General features: G+C 48.4%; 2 protein-coding genes across 4 annotated transcripts; one reads left to right on the forward strand and one right to left on the reverse strand.

Moving 5' to 3' along the window:
* Nucleotides 1-11,533: 11,533 nt before the first annotated feature.
* Ndufs6 (NADH:ubiquinone oxidoreductase subunit S6) lies at nt 11,534-20,956 on the reverse strand. 2 transcript variants are annotated; one of them, XM_085676568.2, is made up of 4 exons: nt 20,800-20,956; nt 20,210-20,263; nt 11,991-12,113; nt 11,534-11,721 (listed from the first exon to the last, which is right to left on the reverse strand). In XM_085676568.2, the coding sequence occupies exons 1-4, from the start codon at nt 20,905-20,907 to the stop codon at nt 11,638-11,640; spliced, it is 369 nt and encodes a 122-aa protein (XP_085532694.2). In that variant the 5' UTR covers nt 20,908-20,956; the 3' UTR covers nt 11,534-11,637. The 2 variants fall into 2 exon arrangements, with proteins under 2 accessions (XP_085532694.2, XP_048314764.3); XM_048458807.3 differs by having other exon boundaries at nt 11,534-11,728; nt 20,800-20,954.
* A 2,243-nt stretch (nt 20,957-23,199) lies between these two features.
* Mrpl36 (mitochondrial ribosomal protein L36) lies at nt 23,200-24,420 on the forward strand. Of its 2 annotated transcripts, none has more exons than XM_087897027.1 (2): nt 23,200-23,277; nt 23,583-24,420. In XM_087897027.1, exon 2 carries the CDS (start codon nt 23,596-23,598, stop codon nt 23,902-23,904), a length of 309 nt encoding a protein of 102 aa, XP_087753153.1. In that variant the 5' UTR covers nt 23,200-23,277; nt 23,583-23,595; the 3' UTR covers nt 23,905-24,420. The 2 variants fall into 2 exon arrangements, with proteins under 2 accessions (XP_087753153.1, XP_087753152.1); XM_087897026.1 differs by having other exon boundaries at nt 23,264-23,337.
* Nucleotides 24,421-24,635: the final 215 nt, after the last annotated feature.

Genomic DNA, 24,635 nt, shown 5'->3' on the forward strand with positions numbered 1-24,635 from the left:
TGATGTTGGATGGCTGAGAACCTTGGGAGGACAGAAACAGGGCTCTATCCATCTAGGGTTTATGGTTCCACAAAGTCTCAGGCAACACTAGGAACCTAAGGACACCAATCTAGTAAGCAAAGAACTAACAGGGCTGGAGAATTTTGGTCATGGGCAGTGAAGGACTGTCTGATAAGAGACCAGAAACTGAGGCAGAAGGAAGAAAAAGTGGCCATGTGAGGTTGACACCAGGATTTTCCCAAACAAGGCTCAGGAATCCTGAGGAAGAATAGGGCTAACCCAGGAGGAGGACCAACATGCTCATATCCTCCCCCAGAATCTAAACCTCCCAAGGGGTGACAGTCCACTGGAAGGGCCACGTTCTCCAGGGACACACCCCATGGAAACCCTACATCCCTCCCACGGGCCACACCACCACGAGAGCCACACCCCAAAAGAAGGATCACAATTTACAGGGACCACACTCCCAAGAGTACAACACAATCAAAGGAAGCAACCCCCAAGAGGGAGAAAGACAAATTCAGGAGAGTAGCACACTCAGGCAGGAGGTCCTAGGCTAGCTGCAGACAGAAGTAGTCTGTGTGGGAGTGTGTAGGTGCAGAGAATGAGATGGACGGGTCTAGAGCCTCCAAGTGGGAGGCTACAGAGGGAGAGTGGATGATGGGGGCAGATGGTCAGTGTGAACAGGAACTAGAGAACCACAGATGCGGAGTGTGGGATGGTGACCAGGGGTTGGCTGTGGGCAGGTAGCGGTGGGTGGGGATGGATGGTGATGATGGCAGTGTGGTGGAGGCGGTGGGGGACAGGCAGGCAGTGGGGGACAGGCAGGCAATACAATGGCAGGTAGTGGTGTGCAGGCAGTGGTGTGGAGGCGGGCAATGGTGGGCGGTGGCAGTGGCCAAAGGCAGTGGAGAGCAATCATGGGCAAGGCTGTGACAGGCAATGGAGGGCAGCGGCAGGTGGTGGTGGAAGGTGGAGAGTGGGGGTGGGGCTACGGTGACAGGCGATGGTAGCAGTGGTACAGCGGCTGTTCAACACTGGCGAGAGTGGTCAGCAATTCCAAACGGCCACACTGGATGGCAGCAGCTGGGCATGAAGCCTGTGTAAAACTGCCTGTTGCCTCAGTGCCTCTTCCTTCTGCTGTCCTGGTAGAGTTTGGCCTCACCACATCAGGGCAAGAGCCTAATGGAGGGATGAGAGAGTCTCAGATGCCAGCTCTTAGAAAAGGTCCTCAGCCTGGAGCGCCAACTGTAGTTGTCCTTATGATGTGGGAGTCCCCTCTGTTTGCTGAGAATACCATTAATGAGTAAAGAAACTGCCTTGGCCTGTTGATAGGGCAGAACGTAGGTAGGTGGGGGGCGGGGGGCAAATGGTATGCTGGGAGAAAGGAGGCCAAGACAGGGAGAAGCCATGTAGCCCCGCCGGAGACAGATAGAACTTTAGCTGGTAAGCCACAGCCATGGGGCAATACTCAGATTAATAGAAATGGGTTAAATTAACATGTAAGAGTTAGCCAGTAAGATGCTAGAGCTAATGGACCAAGCAGTGGTTTCTGTGCGATTATTTTATTTCTGGGTGGCCGGAAACTAACAAGGGGCCTCCCTCCAATGTCCTTGTACCCCAAAAGCAAAACATTAAGTAACAAAAGGAGTAGGCATAGGCTCTCCACAGGAACCAGCAATGCTACTGCTAGACCTCAAAGAACTGAGGACAGGGAAGAGATCCTATCCACCCAAACTCACAGCAGCATCCTTCATGGACACACAAAGTGCAGTAACCAGGTATCCAACAGAGGATCATGGACAGGTAAACTCTAGGCACACTGCAGAGTATTATTTCACCTTGAAAAGAGGGGTGTTCTGGCTCTTGCCCCAACACACTGGTTCTGGAGACTTTGTGTCCCATAGGATTAGTTAGTTGTAAAACGCAAACACTGTGAATGACTTCTTTGAAGTCTGTGGAGTCAGGAGACTCGTGGGAACAGAAGGTACAGTTTGGGTACCAGGGGTCGGGAGACTTGTAGAAACAGAAGGTACAGTGGGGTACCAGGGGTTGGGAGACTCATGGAAACAGAAGATACAGTTGGGGTACCAGGGGTCAGGAGACTCGTGGAAACAGAAGTTACAGTTGGGGTACCAGGGGTGGGAAGACTCATGGAAACAGAAGATACAGTTGGGGTACCAGGGGTCAGGAGACTCGTGGGAACAGAAGGTACAGTTGGGGTACCAGGGGTGGGAAGACTCGTGGGAACAGAAGGTACAGTTGGGGTACCAGGGGTCAGGAGACTTGTGGAAACAGAAGGTACAGTTGGGGTACCAGGGGTGGGGAGGCTCGTGGGAGCAGAAGGTACAGTTGGGGTACCAGGAGTCGGGAAAGGAAGGGAGATCCGAATTTCTTGGTGACAGAGAATGTTCTGGAGATGGACAGTGGTAACAGTTGTACACTGTGTCCAGAGTGTCATGAAATTTAACATGCAAAGATGCCTACAGGGCGCACTCTGGGGCTGGACTCTAGCCTGTGTTTGCCTGGCATGCATAAGGCATTATAGGTTCAGTACTCAGAACCCTAGAATAAATGTCTAAATGGTGAACTTCGTGTGTATATTTACCATAGTTTCAAAAAGTGATATAACTCGCGCAGCTTGGTCTGTCTGAGGGCCACTGGCAGTGGAACCAGTGTCTTTCCCTGGTGCGTGAGCTAGCTTTTTGGAGCCCATTCCCTATGGTGAGATGCCATGCTCAGACTTAATGCAGGGGGATGGGGGACTTGGTCCTACCTTAACTTAATGTGCCAGGCTTTGTTGACTTTCCATGGGAGGCCTTATTCTATGGAATGAGTGGTTGGGGGGGGGGGCTGGAAGGGAGGTGGGGGGGCAGGCGAGAGAACTATGGTTGGAATATAAAATGAAATAAAAAAATAAAAATAAAAATAAAAAAGTGATATGACAACTCAAACTATTGAATATGTAATTTAAATCTTGCCTTACCAGCCAGGGAGTATAGCGGCTGGACAAAAGTTCTTTCTGCCTCTGAAGGGCCACATTCCCACCCAACACAGTTCTTCCACAGCCTGCCTTCGCTTCTATTTCCAGATCTTCTGTACAAACCCTGCCCTGCCCATCCGGAAGCCATCCCTGACACTCCTCAGAGACTTCTCACCTGGAATGGAAGCTCTGAGCTATCCAGACTCCCAAGGGTTTATTGTAGCAGCCTGAGCTCAGTCTTGAGCTCCCCACCCTGGCTGAATCTCCATTACGCAGGACAGACTCAAATTTGCAAGTCCTCTGATGGGCAGGTGCAGTCATGGTCTCGCCTGTCTACTGCCTGACCTGCTTGTCTCCCTTTTGCCAAACCTCAGGTGGGACCACTGACTTTGCTGCACCCTGCACTCTGCAAATGCAGCCAGTGCAGTGGAACCAGCAGGTGGGGCTAGCCACAGAAGTTGAGCAGGGTACCTGGCTGGAAAGACCCAGAATGAACTTAGTTTGCCTTTGATCCCTAGGGTTTGAATGCCAACTCAGTCAGTGAGACCCATGTCTCTAAGATGATGTTCTATTCTGTTCCTAAGAGGCTTGTTTCTTTTTTTTTTTTTCCTGGTCTTAAGCTACACAAGGTTGAATTTGAAGACTCTGAGTCACTTTCTAAGAAAACAGCCTTATAAAGCATCCACATTGAGAAGCCATCATTCTGTATGAATCCCAGGGCAACCAGGGTTGTTCTGAAATCACAGCCTCTTCGTGTGTCATGGTGGACAACCACTGACCACAGACTTGGGAAAGAGCCCCAAGGAAGAGCCAAGCTTCGCCTCCCACAGAGAAGTCAATCCTAGAAAAGTCAGGGCAGCCTCCCAGGGCCGTTCTTGAGACTCGACTCTCACAGTCCCGCTAAGTCCCAATGTCCCCTCCTAACACCATACAAGAGTAAGGATCCCAACATGAAACTGGGTATTGGAACACATGAACAACTTTGCTTGGTGTGGCAGTTTTGCTGGGTTGATGTGGGCGTCCAATGGAGCGAGCACAGCTTCAACACTCCATCAGCCATGACTCAGACATCCTGAGAGCAAGCATGGAAAACAGAGCCCACATTCAACAACAGCTGTTACTAGTACTCATACACAGAGATTGCCCTGGGAGGCCACATGTAATGGGTAAGGGAGGGGAGATGCCCAATGTGGTCAGTTGCCTTTGAAGGCTACTCCCAAAGTGTGCCCTCATCCTGTCGACCAGCCATAAGTTCTGAATTCTGAATGTGCCAGAAAGTCTCGTGAGCAAGGCAATGAGAAGGCTTCAGCATGGGCTGGGAGTCCCCATCCTCGAGCTGATCTGGTGGAATGTGTCTGTCTCGCTTTGCTCCTTTCTAGCTCCGACATGGTAATCCCAGGAGCAGAGCCTCGGCGTGGAGATTAAGTTGTTAAGGAGCGCGGGGACACCTCATTCATATTTCACAAGACTTAGTGCATTTCGAGCACGATTGACTGGAATTTAATTGGGTTAGACATTATCAGTTTAAACTTTAAATAACCGCACAAAAATGAAATTTAAAATCCCCCGTGTCTAGTGGATTAACACTGTAATACTAGATTGGCCCCTGAGGAGAGGGGAGGTGAGTGTGACCACAGGGCGACTGTGCTAGAACTCTCAGCCTCCACTCTCATGAGTTGTTTTCCACTTAAGTGGCCAGCGAGGCTTGCCAGCAAGCAGTCACAGGGATCTGCAGCTCACCTGATCACCTTGGTGCAACAACAGGCCACCTTCGTGGCAATCTAGATGATTAGGTGCTTGGAGCTTGGAGGCTGGGAAGATACAGATGCCCAGGGGTCTCGGCATCTGCCTCCTCTGCAGGGGAAGCTGCTGCCCACACACCAAGCTGGACAGCTCTCAGCCACATGTGGACAGGACTGCTCAGAGCTGAAAACTCAAACGCTAGCACACTCTGCATGTGAAGGGTTTCCTTTTCCTTAGGTTTATCATGTTACAGGAGGGGCTCCCTGAGAGCCCACGTCTGCTCTGTGGGGCAGAGCCTTGCTCCCCTTGACCTTCAGATATCCTCCCAAATATCTGCTACTATTCCTAAGAACAGACATTTGTAGAATCTGGGCCTCTGCACTGTGGTCATCTCCAGGGGCTTGGACCCCACACCCCAGGCCCTAGAGTCCCTATTTCTAAGACCAGAAGGATAGCTGTGCGCTACTGCCCTCTGGTGGGCAGGCAGGGCCCAGTTAGACTTGAGTCCTGGCCTCATCCCCCTTGCTTGACCTATTCAGGGAAATGGGGCCAACTGCTCCCTGCAGGGACCAATGGGGAAAGATCAAGGCCTATTCCTGGGAGCCTGGGTGTTCAGGTATTAGGGCCACCCACAGACACTCTGCGGGAAACATTAGTACACATTCCAGCCTTTTCACCATATCCCATGACTGATGGTATTTTCCAGAATGTTCTGCCTGGTGGTAGAAGGGGATAGGTGTCAGAACCATAGCAGGAGAGATCAGGGACATCCAACGCGTCCTGCTCAGCATCCACCTCACATCTTGGAGAATATTCCCGTGATCGCAGATGCTGCCCCTTGTCCAGGACTGCGCCTCCTATCTATCTAGGAGCTGGAAGCTGCTAGGCTGACGACAGAGCTTGTCACTCATCCACCGAGGACCTGCCCTTATCCTCTGCAGAGCCCTGGGAAACCCCGATGTTTAATGTCCTGTTATCTCTCTTATAGTCCTGAAATTATTTTTCATTTCCAATACCGCCACCACCACCATATCCCAAAAGGCAGTACATGCTCGACCCTAAGACAGTGAATTGGGGGTGAAGGTAAACCATCCACGGCTGGCAGCTCAGCTAGGGGATTGCCAGGAGTGTTCACCCAGATGCCTTCTGAGCTGGGGTGAACATGATCCTCCACAGAAAGCACCTGCAATTCAGACTTAGAAACTAACAGGTCAAGAAGATGGAGAGGTAGCTACACAAGGTCAAATTTGAGCAGCCCATTCTGACCCTCGGAAAATCCCAGGGTCACTGGGAACCTCACAGAGCTCCTGACTCCTCCAGCTCCAGTGTTAACATGGGATCACTCCCCAGAGTCCTGGCCTCTTCTTTCCCTTCCTTCTTCCTTTCCTAATGCTTCAACTTCAACTCTGAATAACTTCCAGGATGTTCACACACATCCTGGCAGGTTGGGAAGCACACATAGTTGGGAGCCCTGGGCAGTTCATGAGCTGTGGTAGGGACTGCTATGCCATCAAGCATGGTCAGGTGGGGCTCTTGGCCAACTATTGCCTGTCTTGAAAGATCCCAGGGTACTCATGGAGGGATTCACCCTGTTTATTCATTCCAGCCCCAGGATAGACAGGAGGCTGGGTGACGGCTGGAGTATCAGAGCCCTGTTCCCAGGGCAAGGCTGGCATCTGGACATGGTGGAACCTCACAACTGTGCCTGTGGCTCCGGGGCATGGGTTCAGGTGAGGCTACGTAGATGTGTGCAGTCACCCCAGGAGTTATGAACAGCCGTGCAGATGCAGCACAACGTGGCCTTGCTGACCCTGCCCCTTCCCAAACCTGCTGTGGGAGAATGAGTAGTCTGAGTGTGCCTTGGCCTGCCGGTGAAGGTGGGGCTGTTGCCCCTTTTCTGGGAAGAACCAATTTGCCCAAAGTGTCCTGCTTGCTACCAGCCTGCTGATGTTGTGCCAGATGAGAAGCTCTGCTTGGCAACCAACCAAGAATGGCCTCTAACATGAAGGCCACTCCCATATCCTTCTTCTGCCTCGGAAGTCCTGCCACCTGGGTACAGGCTGGGTCCTGACAGGAGGTGAAAAGAGCGAACGTTTGCCACAGTCAGCAGCATGCTCTGGACGACTCAAGCTTTGCCTTGTCTTGCCCAACATGTAGTACTGATGCTTAGGGTAAATCAATAACCCTTAGATTGGCTGGGGTTTAAAAAATGCCAAGAAATGCTGGCATGAATACAGGGAAAGATAAACACGTATTCACTGCTGGTACAAACTGGTGTAGCCACTATGGAAATCAGTATGGATGTTCCTCAAAAAGCTAGAAATAGTTCTCCCATATGATCCATGTGTATCACTCTTGGGCATATTCCCGAAGGACTCTATCCTGCTACACAGATACCGCCTCACCCATGTTCATTGCTGCTCTATTCACAAAAGCCAGGAAATGGAAACAGCCTATGTGTCCTTCGATTGATGAATGGATAATGAGAAAGTGATGCATTTGCATAATGGGATTCTACTCAGCTGGAAAGAAAAATGAAATTATAAAATTCACAGGTAAATGGATGGTGCTAAAAAACAATCATCCTGGGTGAGGTAATGCAGACTCAGAAAGACAAACATCACATGTCTCCTCTCATATGTGGATGCTAGCTTCAAATCTACAGATGTGTTTAAAGTGGAGTACCCATAGGAGCCAAAAACAGTAAGGGGCCCTCTAGGAGATGAGGCAAGATTTCAAAGGATGGGGGATAGAACACAGGTGGTGTGAGGTGGGGAAAGGGAATAATGGAGCAGGAATCCTTAAGTGGGACAGGGATCAGAGGCCAGGTGTGGTGGTTTGAATAGGAATGGGCACCATGGGCTCATACATTCGAATGGCTGGTCACCAGGGAGTGGCACTACTTGAGAGAGATTAGGAGGTGTGGCTTGTTGGAGTGGATGTGGCCTTACTGGAGGAAGCATGTCACTGGGGATGGGCTTTGCAGTTTCAAAAGTCCAAGCCATTCCCAGAGTCTCTCTCTTCCTGCTGCCTGTGGATCTGAAAGTAGAATGCTCAGCTACTTCTCCTCTGGCACATTTGTGTGCATGTTGCCATGCTCCCCGCCATGACGATAATGGACTAATTAAATGCTCTCTTTATAAGATTTGCCGCCGGGCCGTGGTGAAACACATCTTTGATCCCAGCAGAGGCAGAGGCAGGCAGATCTGTGACCTTGAGGCCAGCCAGGTCTACAGAGCAAGTTCCAGGACAGCCAGGACTGTTACACAGCAATAAAACACTGACTAAGACACCAGAGTAAAGAATAGAATGTAGGGAAGAAAAATAAATACTAAAAGACTGTAGAAGCTTCCTAAACACACACACACAATCAAGAGAGTTCGAATGGAATTACCTGATAATGTGAGAGGGCAATGCCTCTTCCAGACACTGTAGATAACAAAACAAACAAACAAACAAAAAACCTACTGCCAGGTATGGGTCACCTCTTTTCAAGTTCTTGTCCATGAGGTCCTATAATATAACAATTCTCAAATATTACAGGTTATTACCACTGCTCTTAATTCTCCTACAGAACTTGATGGTAAGAGAGACCCCGAAGACACCACATCCTTGAGTCAACAGCGTACAGAAATTAAGCTGGTACTCACCCGGAAGCTTTATCCCTACTCGATAGCTTCCATGGTGCTAAAAGGTGCTAGGCACACTGCCAGGAAAGGAAAGGAATCAAGAACCGTATCCACCTGTGAATCCTGTGACTGGGCAGGTGATGCCTCTGGTACAAAAGCAGCACAGTGTTATATGGGAGCAATCAACTACTTTCTGGTTGGATTTAAGGTCCACTACATGGTAAGGAACTCATGCCTGGCTCTATTAACTGGGCCAAGAACCTGAGGTTGAGTAGGTCACAGACCATAGAAGAAAACCTACTATTCTTCTTCTTCTGATAAACTGACATAGTATTAAATTGCTCCTAAGTTTTTAGTCTTATACCATTAGAGAAGCTACTTATGCAGTAGATGGCAATCAACACTGAGACCCACAACTGTCAATGTGCAGAGCATAGGAGACTTCAGAAGGCTCGGTCCTGCATGGGGCAGCTATTTGACACTCTCACCTAAGAGAAAATCAAGGGAGGGGGCTCAGGAAGATGCTAAGAGTCAGAGGTTGTAGGCAACTTGAGTGAAATAGTTTTCTAGATGCGGTGGGATGAATGCACACATGAACTCACCACAGCGGTGACTACATATCCAAGGCCTGCACCAGATCAGCGTGGATGGGGGAGGTTGTCACAAAGCCCCACCCCAGTCAAGGAGCTGTTAGGAATTGATGGAGGTGAGACAGTTTTCTTCAGGGATGCGGCCTCTGAGAAGCTATTCACATTCTAGCAGGTGGTCCCATACCCACACACATACAGGCAGCTCTAAATGGACTCAGTGGATTTTTAAAAAGAGTACATAAAGTTGGGAGGGAAAAATAGAAGGAAATGAGAGAAAAATCTGAGGGTAGATGATCAAAACACGTGGGATGCATGTATAAAAGTCTCAAGCAATAAAAAAAAATGACTCAGGGGGATACAGTTTCACTTTGCTTAAAGAATCTGTTATGGTTTTAAAATTCAGTATTGCTAGCCACATCTATCTAGTTCCTCCAGTATTAGGGGTATGTTGTAGCTGGTGGTGATGGTTGAACACAAGCAGATATGTGCATTCAAGTACAATTACTGCCAACATCAAGAGGACAGCAGACAACTCAAACACTCAGACTCAAATCCTCCAGGGCGAAGCCTCACTTGGTGACTGCAGCAGGGCACGGTGGGATGCAGAAGTCTACGTGAAATTTACCAGAAGCTGCAGCCACTTCTCTCACCATCATGGACTACAGTATGGACATAGTGATTGATACCAGTATGTGGATGGAATGTGGGGATTTTTCTCTTCTCTAAAACTTTTAGTAATAAGATATTTTCCTGTGTAAATCTTTTTCATGGGAACAGTATTTTCATATGACATGTATACTATCAAAATTTCAAAAAGTATACAAAAGACAGTCAACACCCCAAAAACCTCATCCCAGAATTTTCTAGCCATGATTCTAATAAAAAATATCTGTAAATAAGAGCATACATGGCCCACGAGGATACAAAGCTGTCCAGGAGCAGAGCCATTTTGCTGTTTTCTGAACACTCGTTTTGTGCATATATTATAATCAACAATGAACTGTACTGTTTATATGCCTTTGTATCATTGAATTAGCAAAGGAATCTAATCAGGACAGTTTTATACGATTGGCCCATTGCCAATAGTCCTCCACAAATAGACTTTTATGTAAGTCTTCATACGTAGTCATCGTAACTCAAGATAAATTCCAAATTAAAACCTGTCCATTCAGGTATATAACTCACAGTGCGATCTGATGCCAGCTTGCTACAGAGACTAGATCCGTGTCCTCTCACACGCGCTGGCCTGTTTCTCTCTGTGCCTTCACTACTTCCCTCATGTCAACCTTTCATGTCAACCGATGTCATGCAAGACCAGAAACTGTTTTTGCCATGTGAACTTCCAACATTTCCTCCAGCTTGCATGTGACTTTTCTGTCTTGAAAAGAAGTAAAGTTCTGAGATGTCACCTCAGGCTTGAGCCACCCGGTCCCACATGCGTGAGGACATTTTCCTGTCTAGTGACCTTGAAGTCTGATCTGTCAGATGTGAGAACAGCTGCTGGCAACTGCTTTCAGTCTCCAGCGACTTGGAGTCAAACTGCCTGAGTCAGAAGTTCCTGTTCTGAGGGAAGACATTCATTCTTTGCACAGTGCTCATTCTAACACCCTGTCTGTGTGTTGGCTAGGAGCTGGTATGTTCTCTCAGCAAGCCCTCTCACTGATCAAACTTTGGGAGTATGTGGGTTGCCCTATGGTGCTCATACAATCAGTTCACAGACCTCAGTCTGCGTGCATGACCATGATATTCTCAAAGCAGCATGTACCATGGAGAGGAACTACACGACAAGTACAGTTTTGCTGGCAAAGCCCAACTCCAGCTCCGGAAGGCTGCTTTTGCCGCTATTTCAAAAGTCTCCATGATCCCTGGATGGTCCTGCAGCTATGTCCAAACAGGCTAGAAGGAGAAGACTGTACAAACATGGTCCTTCCTTTGACTACTTAGACCTCTGCCTCTGGCTTCTAAAGCCTGGAACTGGAAGCCTCTAGGTTGGCCATTCAGCTACGGGGCCTTGGGCGCCCAGAGGTCCAGGACAGCCGGCACTGCAAAGCTTTTCCTGGACTACATGATCAGTGTACAGACAGAGCAAAAGAACCTCAACCAATGCAAACATCTCTCTGGGGCCCCCACCTCCTCCCTCGGGAGCATCCTCATCCTTGTGAACGCCTTTCCAGCCAGCTACTGTTATTGGTGCCATACTGCTGCACTACAACCCTGAGTTAGTATACAGCACACCTTTCACTGGATCTGTAACCATAAATGCCTTCCAACAGGGTCTGAAGATGCTCTGCTGGGGTAAGGATGAGGAGGGAGGACCCTGACCTGAGGTGAGGGTACAGCTCTGCCACACAGACTGAGGCCACTCAGACTTGGTCACATGGTGTGGGCATACAAGGCGGAAGTGATCCTCTCCTCTCGCTGATCCTTCACTTGGCCATTTCTCTGGTCAGCCCACATGAGAAGAGTTGAGGAAGTGCCTGGTACCCACGTGCAGCAGCCAGTACTAGAGGGGTAGCCGCTCCTGCCCTTGTTTGCTACAAGAGCATTCATTTCCGGAAGCTCACACTGTGAAAGGAACAAACACTTCATTGTCCACGATGGTAGCATCTTTTATTCATAAGAAGGGACACCGTTCATAGAGCAGTGACCTCACACCTAAATACCTAACGTGGAGATGGATGTTGCACAGGTGTCAGAGGACCAGAACACAGCCCATGCTAATGAGGGTGCTGCTTGAATTGCAGGCCACAGTAGCCACACGTCCCCGTTTTTGTTTCTTTGTCCTGAAAAGATTCAAAAGGAAATATCTCATACTTTTATAATTTACCTCAAATCCCAATTAGACAGCACACTGAACCAGGCTGAACTTGAAATACAGTGTCAACCAGAAATGCCCGTGAAAATACGAGGCAGAGAAACACGAGACTTCGGGCTGTGGCTGTTATCTGGGTCCACCCCATGCATGGTGAGGACACCCGGAGAGCCAGGGCAGTGGATGGGAGGGAAGGTGAGCATCAAGAAACAGCAGGTTGCTTAGCTCCATACCAAATTTATGTACACCTTGGGGTGGCCCAGGGCACCACCACCGCCATCGCAGGCTATGATCCGATGGTCCACCTCATTCACAGGCTGCTCTGCTATCAAATCGATGGCAAAGTTCTCATTCACCTAAGATGGAAGAAGCACAAACAAGATCTTCATAATTTCATACAAGCTATGTATCCATCCAAATTCACGAAATCAATAGAACGTCACTCAAAATGAGCACTAAGGTCCTTCAAAGCACAGGTAGGTACATACCATGTACTCTTGCAATGGAAGATAATCCTAAACTTCAGATTTGGAACAAGGTCAATCCCCCTCTTTGTTTCCTCCTTGGATTCAGGAACTGCTAAGACGTGGGCTCGTTCTGTGTCACCTGCTCTGTCCCTTATCCTTTCTCCCCACAGGCATCCACACTTCTCCCAAACCCAACAGAGAGTACAGATGGTCACATGGCCTGGGCCATGTCATGTGCATTTCCTAAGAATGTGACTTCAAGTAACAGTAATGTGTCATCTTTCCCCCACATGAAACACGGTGTAACAGCATCACAGGCTTGTCCGGAAGACAAAAGCCCCATCCCATACCACTGTTTCCCCAGGCCCAGGGCTGTATGAGGTTATGGTGGCTCTTTGTTGTGGCATCTCCACACCCTGTTTCTCTTTGTAACTAGAGTTTTCTTGAGTTTGATTCTCACAGTCACTCACTGCTGGGGTCATGTGCCCTTCTGGAGTCCCATGTCTGTCAATACCAGATGCCCCTCCAACATGGTTTGTCTGTGTTCACAAGGCAAACATCCGAAGTTTTCCACCATGCTCTCTATTCATAAACAAATCAACAGTACTGGATCACTGGAGACCTAAGGGCCCTAGAGAATCCACCCACGAAACAGTCAGGGCCTGGTGTTCTGTGAACACTTCGCTCCTTTATGAATAGTGGTTTGACTGGGTCCTACTCTTCCGGGATCATTTTATGAACAGAGGTCAGAGGCATTGTCACTTAGTGATGCATACGATGTCCTTCAACAACTCATTACCCTTCCCTCTGGTCTCTCTCGACTAGTCGATTACTGAGCAGTGACTGGCATGTCTAGTGTCTCTTAACAGGTTTCCTCACAGCTAGGACTTTTACTTCACTAGTGGATACCGACCAGGTTGACTACCAGGCCAGAACCAAGTGGCCACTTCCTAATCATGTTGTACACTTTCAGCAAGAGCTTACTTCTGCCCACTTGAAAAATGCCCTGTAACTAGTGTATTTCCAGTGTGCCTGCATGTCCACAGCATGTATTTCCTGGGCACGGTTCCTGTGTGCCGGGCACAAACACACCGGAACCATGCCTATCCACCATGAGGCTGGCCACCATTCAGAAGCATCACTTATCTGCTCAGTACTGAGCTGTCCTAGAGCTGTCCCCTCATGACTGATACAGGACTGAGTCAAGCTATACATTTTAAAATACCTAACACAGTTAAGCATATCAGTTAAAGGATTTACTGTCATTTCTAGGTGTGATTCTGTTGCATGATCACATGTTCTGAAGATCAGTGTGTTCTAAGACTTAATTGTTCTAAATTCAGATTCAATACTTGTTTCCAGACTATCTGGATATTGGGACCACATGCTGACAGAACAGAGCAAAGGCCATACTGTGTGTCTCGACATTACCTCAGTTCACCACTGTGGACAGGAGAAGCCTACCAAATGGGGAAAGGGAACCATTACACTATTCCTTCCCACTTCACTAAATCCTTATGGTTCAAAATGCCTCAAACATCCAAGCATGGAACCCATGGGGCAAAGTCCAGAGACTGGCAGGGCTATGGCTATATCAGACTGCCTCACAGCTCACTTTCAGAAAGAGAAGGGGTGGCAATACTCCAAAACAGCACCCTAGAACCCCAACATCTAGGGTGGTAATATTCTGAACTGTACCCTAGAACCCCAACATCTTGGGTGGTAATACTCCAAAACAGCACCCTAGAACCCCAACATCTAGGGTGGTAATACTCCAAAGCTGCACCCTAGAACCCCAACATCTAGGATGGCAATACTCCAAAACTGCACCCTAGAATCCTAACATCTAGGGTGGTAATACTCCAAAGCTGCACCCTAGAACCCCAACATCTAGGATGGCAATACTCCAAAACTGCACCCTAGAATCCTAACATCTAGGGGGTAATATTCTGAACTGTACCCTAGAACCCCAACATCTAGGGGGTAATATTCTAAACTGCACCCTAGAACCCCAAAATCTAAGGTGGTAATATTCTAAACTGCACCCTAGAACCCCAAAATCTAAGGTGGTAATACTCCAAAGCTGCACCCTTGAGCCCCAATATCTTGCACACAGAGAACTGCACAATATCTGAGAGATACAATCTGTTCTGACTGTGTACACATGACCTCTAAGCACACCAGGCCTGCAAGCAGACCCTGAATCCCTTCTGTGAGCAGGATTCTGTCCTCCCTTCTCCAGCAGTTTTTTGAAGCCATGGATCAGCCACTTCTGAAGTGATTTTGGCTATGAACATGGAAGGTCTGGGCCACTACTCAGCTTCCTGGATGTGCTACCCAGCATCTCCCATTTTGAATCTCAGCAGAATAGCCTTAATATCCATCAAAAAAGCCATTCACTTCTGGAACCAGAGGCTGCTCAGTCCCTGCACTCCCTGGGGTATAGACAGGGAATGGGGGAGTGTGAAGCTTGGTGTGAGGTCTCCAAATCTGACTCAGAAAGGAGTGCAGGGGAGACACCACTGCCATAAAAACAGGATGCTGGTCCCTCTCAGATGCCTGAGACCCACACACAGAAACAGGCACATCTGGAAAAGGTTGGATGTCCTGAGGGCACATTATGAATTATAGATTACCCCTTGGTAAGCCTCTACTTTGAGGTTCAGCTCTGTAAACACTATGGAAGACATTGGAAATGGTGGCAAGCTGCAGCAAAAAGACATTAGGCATGTTCTCCAACAGTGGTTCCATGCTCCCCATATACAGTCATCCATGAACACAGTCCTCTGCGAACACAGCCCCCCAGGAAGAAAGTCCTCCATAACACAGCCCCGTAATCAGTTCTCTGTAACAGTGTCCCCCATGAGCACACTCCACTGTGATCAGTCCCTCTGACAGGCAGGCAGCTCCTTGACACCTGCACCTAGAACAGCTAGGAAAAGCCTCTGTTCTATGCACTCCGTGTGGGAAAAGGCAGCGACCATACGAATGAAGCCCCACGGTGTGAGTCCTATGAGTCTGTGAGGTGACAGCATGTCACAAAGGCCGCACTAACAAACGCTCAGGAATTCATCAAGGCAGTTGCAAAGCCTAGCCGTCTCCTTGTGGGAAGGACAGCTGACACCTCCACGCTGGTGATTGACAAGTGCCTGCCCTCCTTTCATTTAATCACTACTCCAGGGCACCCTGACCTCCCAGGATTAACATCTGCTTCTTGGAACTTGGTTCAAGACAGGAATACAAAGAGCCCAGGTGGTAAGCACTCCAACAACATGCCAAATTTGCACTGTGTTCAACCAGGCTCTGCCCCCTTTGAGCCCCGGGAGAACTGTCAAAGACTTGTCACAGTGCCTCAACCGTCCAACACTGTGAAGTGTGTCCTTTACACAGAGATGAGTTAAAACTCAAGAGTCACCATTTCATTTTCTTCTCGATGGCCAACTGGCTTAGCTGAAGTTCACTCAGGTTTAAGTTCATTTGTCTATGATCTGGTTTCCTACAGAAAATACATTCCTTTATTTCAAACCAAGACCAAATTATTAAAGATAAAGCAGGATACTATGAAATACATCAAGATTGATGCATAATTGAAGCAGTGACCCTGGTGACTATCCCAGGCTGTGAGATGTGGGCTCCATGGAGAGAAGGTATCAGTGTAAAATAAACTCAAAGCTTGTTCAATTATCATTCAGACAATGTATGTACATATGTGTGCAGCCTGTAAACCACAGGCATACCTGGAGAAGTGCTTACGGCAGTCTCCATCTTGTATATATGACATCCAGCCTTGTCCTGAGCTGTTGAAATTTCCTGTTGCCTTGGAGAAAAGGTTGCAACCATTGGCTTCAGGTGGGGGTTATGAATTTATAAAACATACCATCCTCTGAGATCCTGACTTATAACCAGAATTATGATAGGTTACAGCCTCCTAAACTCAGATGTTACTCAGTCATAGCTCTGAGGAGAGTATGTCCCTTACAAGGTCTGCTTCTCGACCTTGACAACAGAAAATCAGCACATACCTATGCACAGCAGACCCCATCTCCAGGTGTCCTATACTCTGCCCAACTGCTTAGTTTCAAACTGCAAGTGACAGCGCCTTCCAAGGGTGAGGGCAGAGGCAGTTAAGAGAAGCAAGGGCTCCCTGGCACTTTCCGTGCTGTCCTTGTCTGTGACCACTGGGTGGCCACCAGCCCCAGAGGTGAAGACCTGAGCTCTGCAGGAAGAAGCACACTAGCCTGGCAGCCCAGAATATGACACCAGAGACACCAGTAACACGAAAAGTCCTCAACTGTGGACAAGGCTGCTGTTACCACATCCCTCCACAGGATTATCTGTCCTCAGCGTGCGCCTGACAATCACGTAACAAAGTGCTCTGCCTCTTCTTCATTCAGGGATTCCAAGGTACACCTGCTCCAGATCACTAGATGTGACTTCTGGCCTTTCTTACAGGGCAAGGTCAGGTGGCCCAAATGCAGCATTCAGGGATCCCAAGGTACACCTGCCCCAGATTAGTAGACCTGACTTCTGGCCTTTCTTACAGGGCAAGGACAGGTGGCATAGATGCAGCATCCTCTCAGGATGACCATGCATCACAGACCTAGACCCTGGCTCCTTTGTCATGGCCAGTCAGGATTCTCCTGAGCGCTTCCTAGCCTTCTTGTAGATCTGGTCTAACCGTCCAGCATCCTGATACCCACAGTTCTCAGACAAAAACCCAGATACAGCTCATTTCCTAACCTATGACTGAAGAAACTCTGACCAAGGGAAACACCCAAAGAACGCTCAGGGGAAAGAACCACACACTTGTGCAAACCCAGAACATGCAGCATCTGGGGTAGGGGAGCACTCTCCAAACACAGAGCTGAGCGAGTTATCCAAGGTTCACCAACTCTGTAAGGCCGGCACAGCGATCAGGAAGGGGTACACAAGACTCACACCTTTTGCAGGCCTACAGGGCTCTACAGTAGTCTTTTAAGGGAACAGTTCAGAGATATAATGCTTACCTGGTACATATGGGGCCTGAGTTCCAGCCCAGTACTGCTAAAAGGTTTTTAAAAAAAATGCTAAGAAGGTGAGCATCCAAACAGACTGGATCCCAAAAATCCAGTATATGCAGAGGAAACCAGTCCCAGTGTCATTGTCAATGGCTTCTCAGAAAGACTGCAGGCCAGCCACATTCAGAAAATCCGGTTTCCTCTGCATATACTGGATTTTTGGGATCCAGTCTGTTTGGATGCTCACCTTCCTGGACCTGGAGGGAGGGGGGAGGAACTTGGACTTCCCACAGGGCAGGAGACCCTGACTGCCCTTGGGGACAAAGAGGGAGGAGGAGAGGGAGGGAGGGAGGGAGTGGGAGGGCGTTGGGAGGAGGGGCGTAAATGGAAACTTTTTATAATTTAATAAAATTACTTTCAAAAAAAATGCTAAGACTAAAATAAATATTTTTAAATTACTCACGCACAGGGAATTTGTGTTTAGAGAAAGAATGCCTAAGCAGATGCCTCCTCACCCAGCAAACAAGAGTCTGCCACACAGATATGTGCCCAGACGCACACAGTGCTGAGCCAGGACAAGGCACCAAGACAAAAGTGGTTAGAATACCATCATTGGGGAGGACAGGGCTAAGTCAGCTGCACGCTAGCACAGTGCCCCACCCACCACACTGGCCAAGTAAGCTCTAAGCTAGCACAGTGCTCCACCCACCCACACTGCCTCTACTGTCTCAGTTCATCTTTAAACTCTTCCCTGGGACCCTCTACCAGGCCAGCCAGAAAACACAAAGGCAGTGAAGCTAGGGACCAGGCTCCGAGAGTCAGGATACATCTACTTCTCACCTGCTTGGCCCTCAGCCCTGCAGAGTGAGGATAGAGTGCAGCCACACACTCAGGAGCACATCTGTTAACACCCAGGACACCTGAGTTTAAATGCTGCACCTCCACGGCCAATCTCCAGTGCAAAGTAAGAGCCACTGGGCCTGCCTATCCTCTCAACATGCAGCAGTGTCCAACTGCCAATGTCTCATCTATACACCTAACTGCAGAAAATAACCTTCAGGAACTGTCCTGTCCTCAACATCATGTGCTTATTGATGCAAAGCCCCACACTAGAGGACTGAGGGAAGGGGGAGCATGTGAGACACCACACTGGAGGACTGCAGGCAGGAATGCAGGCAAAGACCACAATAACGAGGAATACAGTAGCATCCAATGGTAAATAGAGAGATCTGTCTGCCACACTAGGAGCAGAAGTTGCCTTATGCTACTCCCAAGGCAATTCAAGGACACCTATAATGGCAAATACTCACTATGAAAAATATTCAAAGTTACAAATGAGAAAACTGAACTTGAGAAGTAGTAGCCTATGCTATTCACCCTGAAGCCTGTGTTAGTATATAAGTTCACTGGCTTCTACCTACTTAATGAAGACCTCCCCCCCCCCCTCTCTCTCTCTCTCTCTCTCTCTCTCTCTCTCTCGCCCCACTACCCCCACCCCCAGTAGACATCAGAACAAATCCTAGCATTCTTTCACTGAACCTTGAGTGGACCTCAGGATCCTTATGACATCCAAGCAGTATAAACAAGGAATCAAAAAACACAAAATTCTCTGCCTCTTAAGTCATTAGACGCAAAAGGATACTAGCTAAAAGTTGGGGATATGAATTCACAATTAACCAATGCATAGCAAGTATATTTGCTACAAAGCAGAAGTCAAAAACTAGACACTGGGACAATGTAGCCTAAATCAGAGAGGGCAGGGAAACTCTGATTTGGAGACAGCTATGGTAGAACAAAAAGAATCAAGCTGACTACAGAGGAAAGGAGCATGACTGAAGGCAGACATGAAAGACAAACACCTCTGGAACCGTGGAGAACAGTGTGAACTACCATATCAGAAGGAAGAGTCCAGACACTTAGACACAGGAGATACAGAGAAACTTACTTAGGCTACGTAGGCAGGGCAGAGGCCAACCCTAGCAGCAGTCATACTGGTACGAACTAAATGACCTTTCCCTGTGTAGGGGACTGAATCTACCCAAGTTATCCTGGGAGAGCATAGCACAATCTATTTGATGAAAACTATAAAAATCTTACCTCAATAAGTCATCAGAACAGTAAATTTTAATGGTGTGTCTTCTTTTAATGTAGGAGGTACTATACTGGCTAGTTTTATATCAACTTGACATATGTTTGGGTCATCTGTGAAGAACGATGCAATAGAGAAAACGCCCCCATAGGACTGGCCTGTAGGCAGGTCTGTGTAGGCATTTTCTTGATGACTGATATGGAAGGGTCCAGCTCACTGTGGGCAGTGCCACCTCTAGAATGACTAGTGGTTCTGGGTGCCCAAAGAAAACAGGCTGAACAAACCAAGCCAGTAGGCAGCATTCCTCCATGGTCTCTTTCAGCTCCTGCCCTGACTTCCCTCAGGAATGTGATCTGAGAGTTACAGAGTGAAATAAAGCCTTTCCTCCCCAAGCTGCTTTGGATCATGGTGTTTTGTCACAGGAATAGAACCATTAGGACAGGAACCGGACTGAAAACAGATGATGCTACAGACACCTGAACTACTGTTATAGGGTGCTGTGCATTCTGAGGGGTGCGGGGAGTTTACACATTTACATCTAGGGCCCCGGGTCTCTAGGACGCTTAGGATCTGTGAGAATTTCTTTAGTTCTTCCATGTTAAACCGGCACACACTAAATACCAGCTCCACGAGAAGCCTGGGACCAGTCAATACCTCAGATTTGAGGATATCTGCTTATACACGAGCCACAGCAAAGATGGGTCCAAGTACAAACGTGAAAACCACTTGTTTCTTAATGCCTTATATAGTGCTTGAAGGTATTTATATGTACACCGTCACTGCACCTGTGTTTTCACTACAACCCACCCCTAGACAGGTGCAGAATTCACTTCAGACATTTCATTAGAGTTGTTCAACCTGCTTATGTTTTATGAATTCTTATCCCTTTTATCACTTACCTCTTTCTGACGATCTACAAACCGAATCCTCCTGTAGTCTTTTTCATCATAAACCTGTAAAAAGAAAAAAAAATCTATTACTTTTACAACTGAATTTTGAGTGAAGTCACATAATATTGATCCCAAACACTACAGGGCAATGTTCGCTGTGGCCTTCAGTCATTAATGAGCAGACCCACCAAGAGGCAGCGTACTTATGCTGAAGAAATCCCCGCAGGAATGACGGCCAGGAGTGCAGACTGGAGACAAGCCCCTGCCTTCACAGACAGCCCATTCCAAAAGGCGACACTTCAGGAGACAGTGCTCCTTTCCGCCGCCTCCTCCTTTGATTGTTTGTTCGCCGTTATATTGAGCGTTAGGATTGCTTTATACCCTATTGCTAAAACATGGACCTCAATACAAGGACACGACCCAAAGAATGAGTGAACACCGACTCCCAGGAAGTCACAGCTTCAGTCAGAGCCAGGCTGCGGGCTGCACACCAAGGTGAGCCCAGCAAGGGCTGCGTGCGCGCCTGGCAGAAGCACACCTTGCTAGGCGCCCTGCCACGGTCAGTCTCGGGCTCCAGGCGCAGCGGCGGCGGCCGTTACCTGGCCGGTATGCGTGATCTTCTCCCCACTCGAGGACACTCGCACCCCGAAAGCCCGCGCAGCCCTGGGGAGAGCCAGCAGCCGGCGGAAGGTCAACGCCGCCGCCATCTTGCCGGTGACCCCTGATCCCGCGCGGCGTACGGAGCGCCGACGCAGGCGCACAGGCTGGCAGCGGGACCGCGCTGGCGGAACTTATTTCGCTCTATGGTGAAGTGGCGTCCCCGGGCCGACGGATTCTGCTCCTGCGCGACGACTGGAGAGACTGAAATTGCAGATGCGATGTGTGCGCTTTTATGGCGATGGAGAAAATGCAACATTTCAATGTTATTTATTGAATAAATAAATAGATTGTTCAGCAGAAGACACAGGACATGCACTCAGCTTTCCTGGTCGTGTGTGTTGGGGCTGGAAAGGGAGCCTGCTGAGCATTTTTTTGCAGCACGGAGCTAATAAGTAAAGTTTCCATTTAGACAGAGGGCGATTTTATCCAGCTTGGAAAACCAACCTTGTAAAGCTCTAAGTAGAGAGACCAGATGCAAATCGCCCTCTGTAACTTTGGAGAACGTGTTGGCTCCCCTGTCTCACTTAAATCTGAGCCAGAACATCATACATTGTCAGATCTTAGAGTGAGCAACTTTGCTCAGATGTGGACAGGATGGAGGGAGACCCCAGACGCAGAGCAGGGGTGGGTCACTGATTTCAAGAAAGTATCAGAAATTAGTATGAGCTTGGGATTCCTCGGCCAGGACTGGAAACTTGATGGCCTGGCCCTTGCATTTCTGTGCTTAGTGATTCTAAAAACAAAGTGAAGATGACCAGAAAGGGCAGTAAGACACAGGACACACACACACACAAAAGCCTTTCAAAGCTGAAAATTGCCCCCAACAAATGTGGACCTAAATTACGTAGGCTAGCCTTAAGCTATGTAACCCAGGCTAACCCAGTGAGTGTCACCACCTTCCTGCCTTAGACTTCAGACTGCTGGTATTGCATACTTACGTCACCACGCCCTGTTCTGCAGATTTGTCTTTCTCCCTGTTTTTAAAGGATTTATTTCCTTTTATCGTACGTTTCTGAGTGAGTGCATCTATGTCTGGCCATGTGTGGGGATGCCTGGTACCAGAAAGAAGGCTCAGGATCTCTTGGAAGTGGAGTTACAGATGGTTTGAGTCGCTGTGTGGGTTCTGGTAACAGAATGATGGTCTTCTGCCAGAGCAAACAAACGATCTTAAACCTGTGGGTTCACCCCTTTGCGGTCAAGCAATTTTTACAACGGGGTTGTATATCATATATCCTGCCTATCAGATTCATAACTATAGCAAAATTATAGTTACAATGTAGCAACGAAAATAAAATAATTATGGTTGGGGGGTCGTCACAACATAAGGAACCGTATTAGAGAGTTGCAGCTTTAGGAAGGCTGAGAACCAGTTCACTAAAAGCCATTTCCCCAGCCCCGATTTGTCTCTTTTTAAAATGTCTTACACTGTGTGTGTGTTCATATACACATGGGTTCACACACACATGGGTGCCACCGAGCACATGTGAAGAAGTCAGCCTCTTCTTCCACAAGGGTTCTGGGGGTTGAACAAGTTTCTATCGCAAGCACTTTTGACTCCCAAGCCATCTCTCTGACCCACATTATTTTTAAATCACAGAACTCTGGGGTCAAGGCATTCCCATGACCAGGTACCGAGATGGGCTGAACAAACTTTGTGTGAAGTGTGAAACTGGGAGCCAGAGGGGTTGCCTTGATGGCAACCTACACAAAAAATACGATGGATTTATGAACCACCTGAAATCCGGGATATAAGAGAGTTACCTGTAGAAGCCAGTTCACGGTCAAACTCTTGCCACACTTGAAGCTTTTTCATAGTTTGGGGGCATGGGGAACTTTACTTACTAGCTGGAGGAGCGTCTGTTCCTGTTCTCCTGGCCTTTTCCCATGTGTGTCTGGATGTCACTTAGTAGACACGTGTAACCTGTACATTTTGCCACACATATATGAATATTATATATTTATAAATATATGTTTATGTATATTTATAATAAATTTGTAAATATATTTATGTGTTATAAGTATAAATGTATGATATATAATAAGTATATTTATATATTATACATTTATAATAAGAATAAATGTATAATAATAAGTATATTTATATATCATACATTTATATTTTTTTTTTTTTCACTGCTGGCAGTTTCCTTTTCAGTCTAAGTCTGTATTTTGCACTTAGTGTTTGTCTTCTTCTCGTGGGCACCGGTTCTCCCCATCCATAGTGGTTCCAGCAACCCCAGGGGAGTGCTAGCCTAGAGGACCCTGGATCAGGACCAGAGAGGGCTAGGGAGCGAGGACTGTAACTCCGGAAGCCTGCGCCTGGGTCTTCCGTTCCAAGGGGCGTGTGATCCCACGTGACTCACGCCATCCTCTCGGCCCTGGCGTCCCGCCCTACTGCGCAGACGCGGAAGCTTTCGGTAAGCGGGCGCTCGAGACCGTGTAGGCAGGAGAACGTGGCGGGTGGCACCCGTTTCCAGGTGTGGGTCTGTGTCCCGTGGGCGGCAGGCAGAGGCGCGTGGCTGATGGCCGGGAGTGCGAACTGGGGGTCCTGGTGGCTTCCCGGGAGCGCGCAGGCGGGGCACATGGGGACGCGGAGCCATGCGTGCGAGCCTGGCAAGTGTGCTCTGTCTGACCTCTGACTCCAAGTAACCCCGCAAAGGGAGGGCCTAGGGATGGATAGGCCGACGTGCAGCCGCCGGTGACCGCGCTTCTGTCCCCACAGGTCTGGCCTCAGCATGGCTGCCCTGCTTGTGAGAAGCGCGGTGGCTTCGCTCATGGATCCGCTCCTGCACCTGAGTCGCCTCGCAGTAAAGCCCCGGGTCTTCTCCTCCTTCCTGCTGGGGACTCTTCCAAGCGCCAGACCCTGCGCAGAGGTGCGCTCGCTTCTCTGGGCCCGCCCCCTGCCGCACCTGCAGCCCTCTCTGGGCTTCAAGACCAAGGGTGTCCTCAAGAAGCGCTGCCGGGACTGCTACATGGTGAAGAGGCGCGGGCGCTGGTTCGTCCTCTGTAAGACCAACCCCAGGCATAAGCAGAGGCAGATGTAAGGACAGATGCCCAAAGGAAGTTCGTTTCGCCGAATCAGAGAAAAATAAATGTAAGCATTCTGTAATCGAAGATCTGTGGGCCTTGGAGTTTTGTCGAACTCACCCGTTTAACCCAATCATAGCCCAGTTCCTTCAAATTTAGCCAGACCAGAGCAGCAGATGGGAAAGGATTGTTACTGTTCCTCAAACTGTGTTGAACTGGAGGACAAAAGAAACAAGAATACAAAGCTGACTTTATCTCTTGAGACAAGGTCTGGCTCCATAGCCCTGGCTGACCTGAAACTTGCAGAGAACCTCCTGCCTCTGTCTCCCTGGAGTCATCAAAAGCAGCAGAATGCAAGGTTTAAGAAACCAACTGAGCCGGAAGGCCCCTGTGGGGAGCACAGCAATCCCAGCTTAAAAATAAATGGTGTTGTTGGGTAACAACTATCCCAGCCTTTACTCAAGGAAAACCTTGTTTGCATAGAGATGTCTTTCAGAAACCAATTAAAAATGTTTGTCATGACTGCCCTTAAACTCTGGAGTGGTAGTGTTCTTTATGCCAGCAAATTCATGCTTTCAGGAAGAGGTTCGTCCATTTTAGCTCAACGAAAATGATAAAGCTTCTGGCTTCTGAAGGGTGCATTAGGACACCGGTGGTTTTTTTTTCAAAACTTGCATTCATTAGTATTAAAAAGTGGGGCTGGGCTTGTCCTCCTTTTGGAATAGGTCTCTGGCCCTGTGCCCTTTTG

The sequence above is a fragment of the Myodes glareolus genome, chromosome 15 (genome assembly GCF_982192425.1).
Source record: "Myodes glareolus chromosome 15, mMyoGla1.1, whole genome shotgun sequence".
NCBI classification, from domain to species: Eukaryota; Metazoa; Chordata; class Mammalia; order Rodentia; family Cricetidae; genus Myodes; species Myodes glareolus.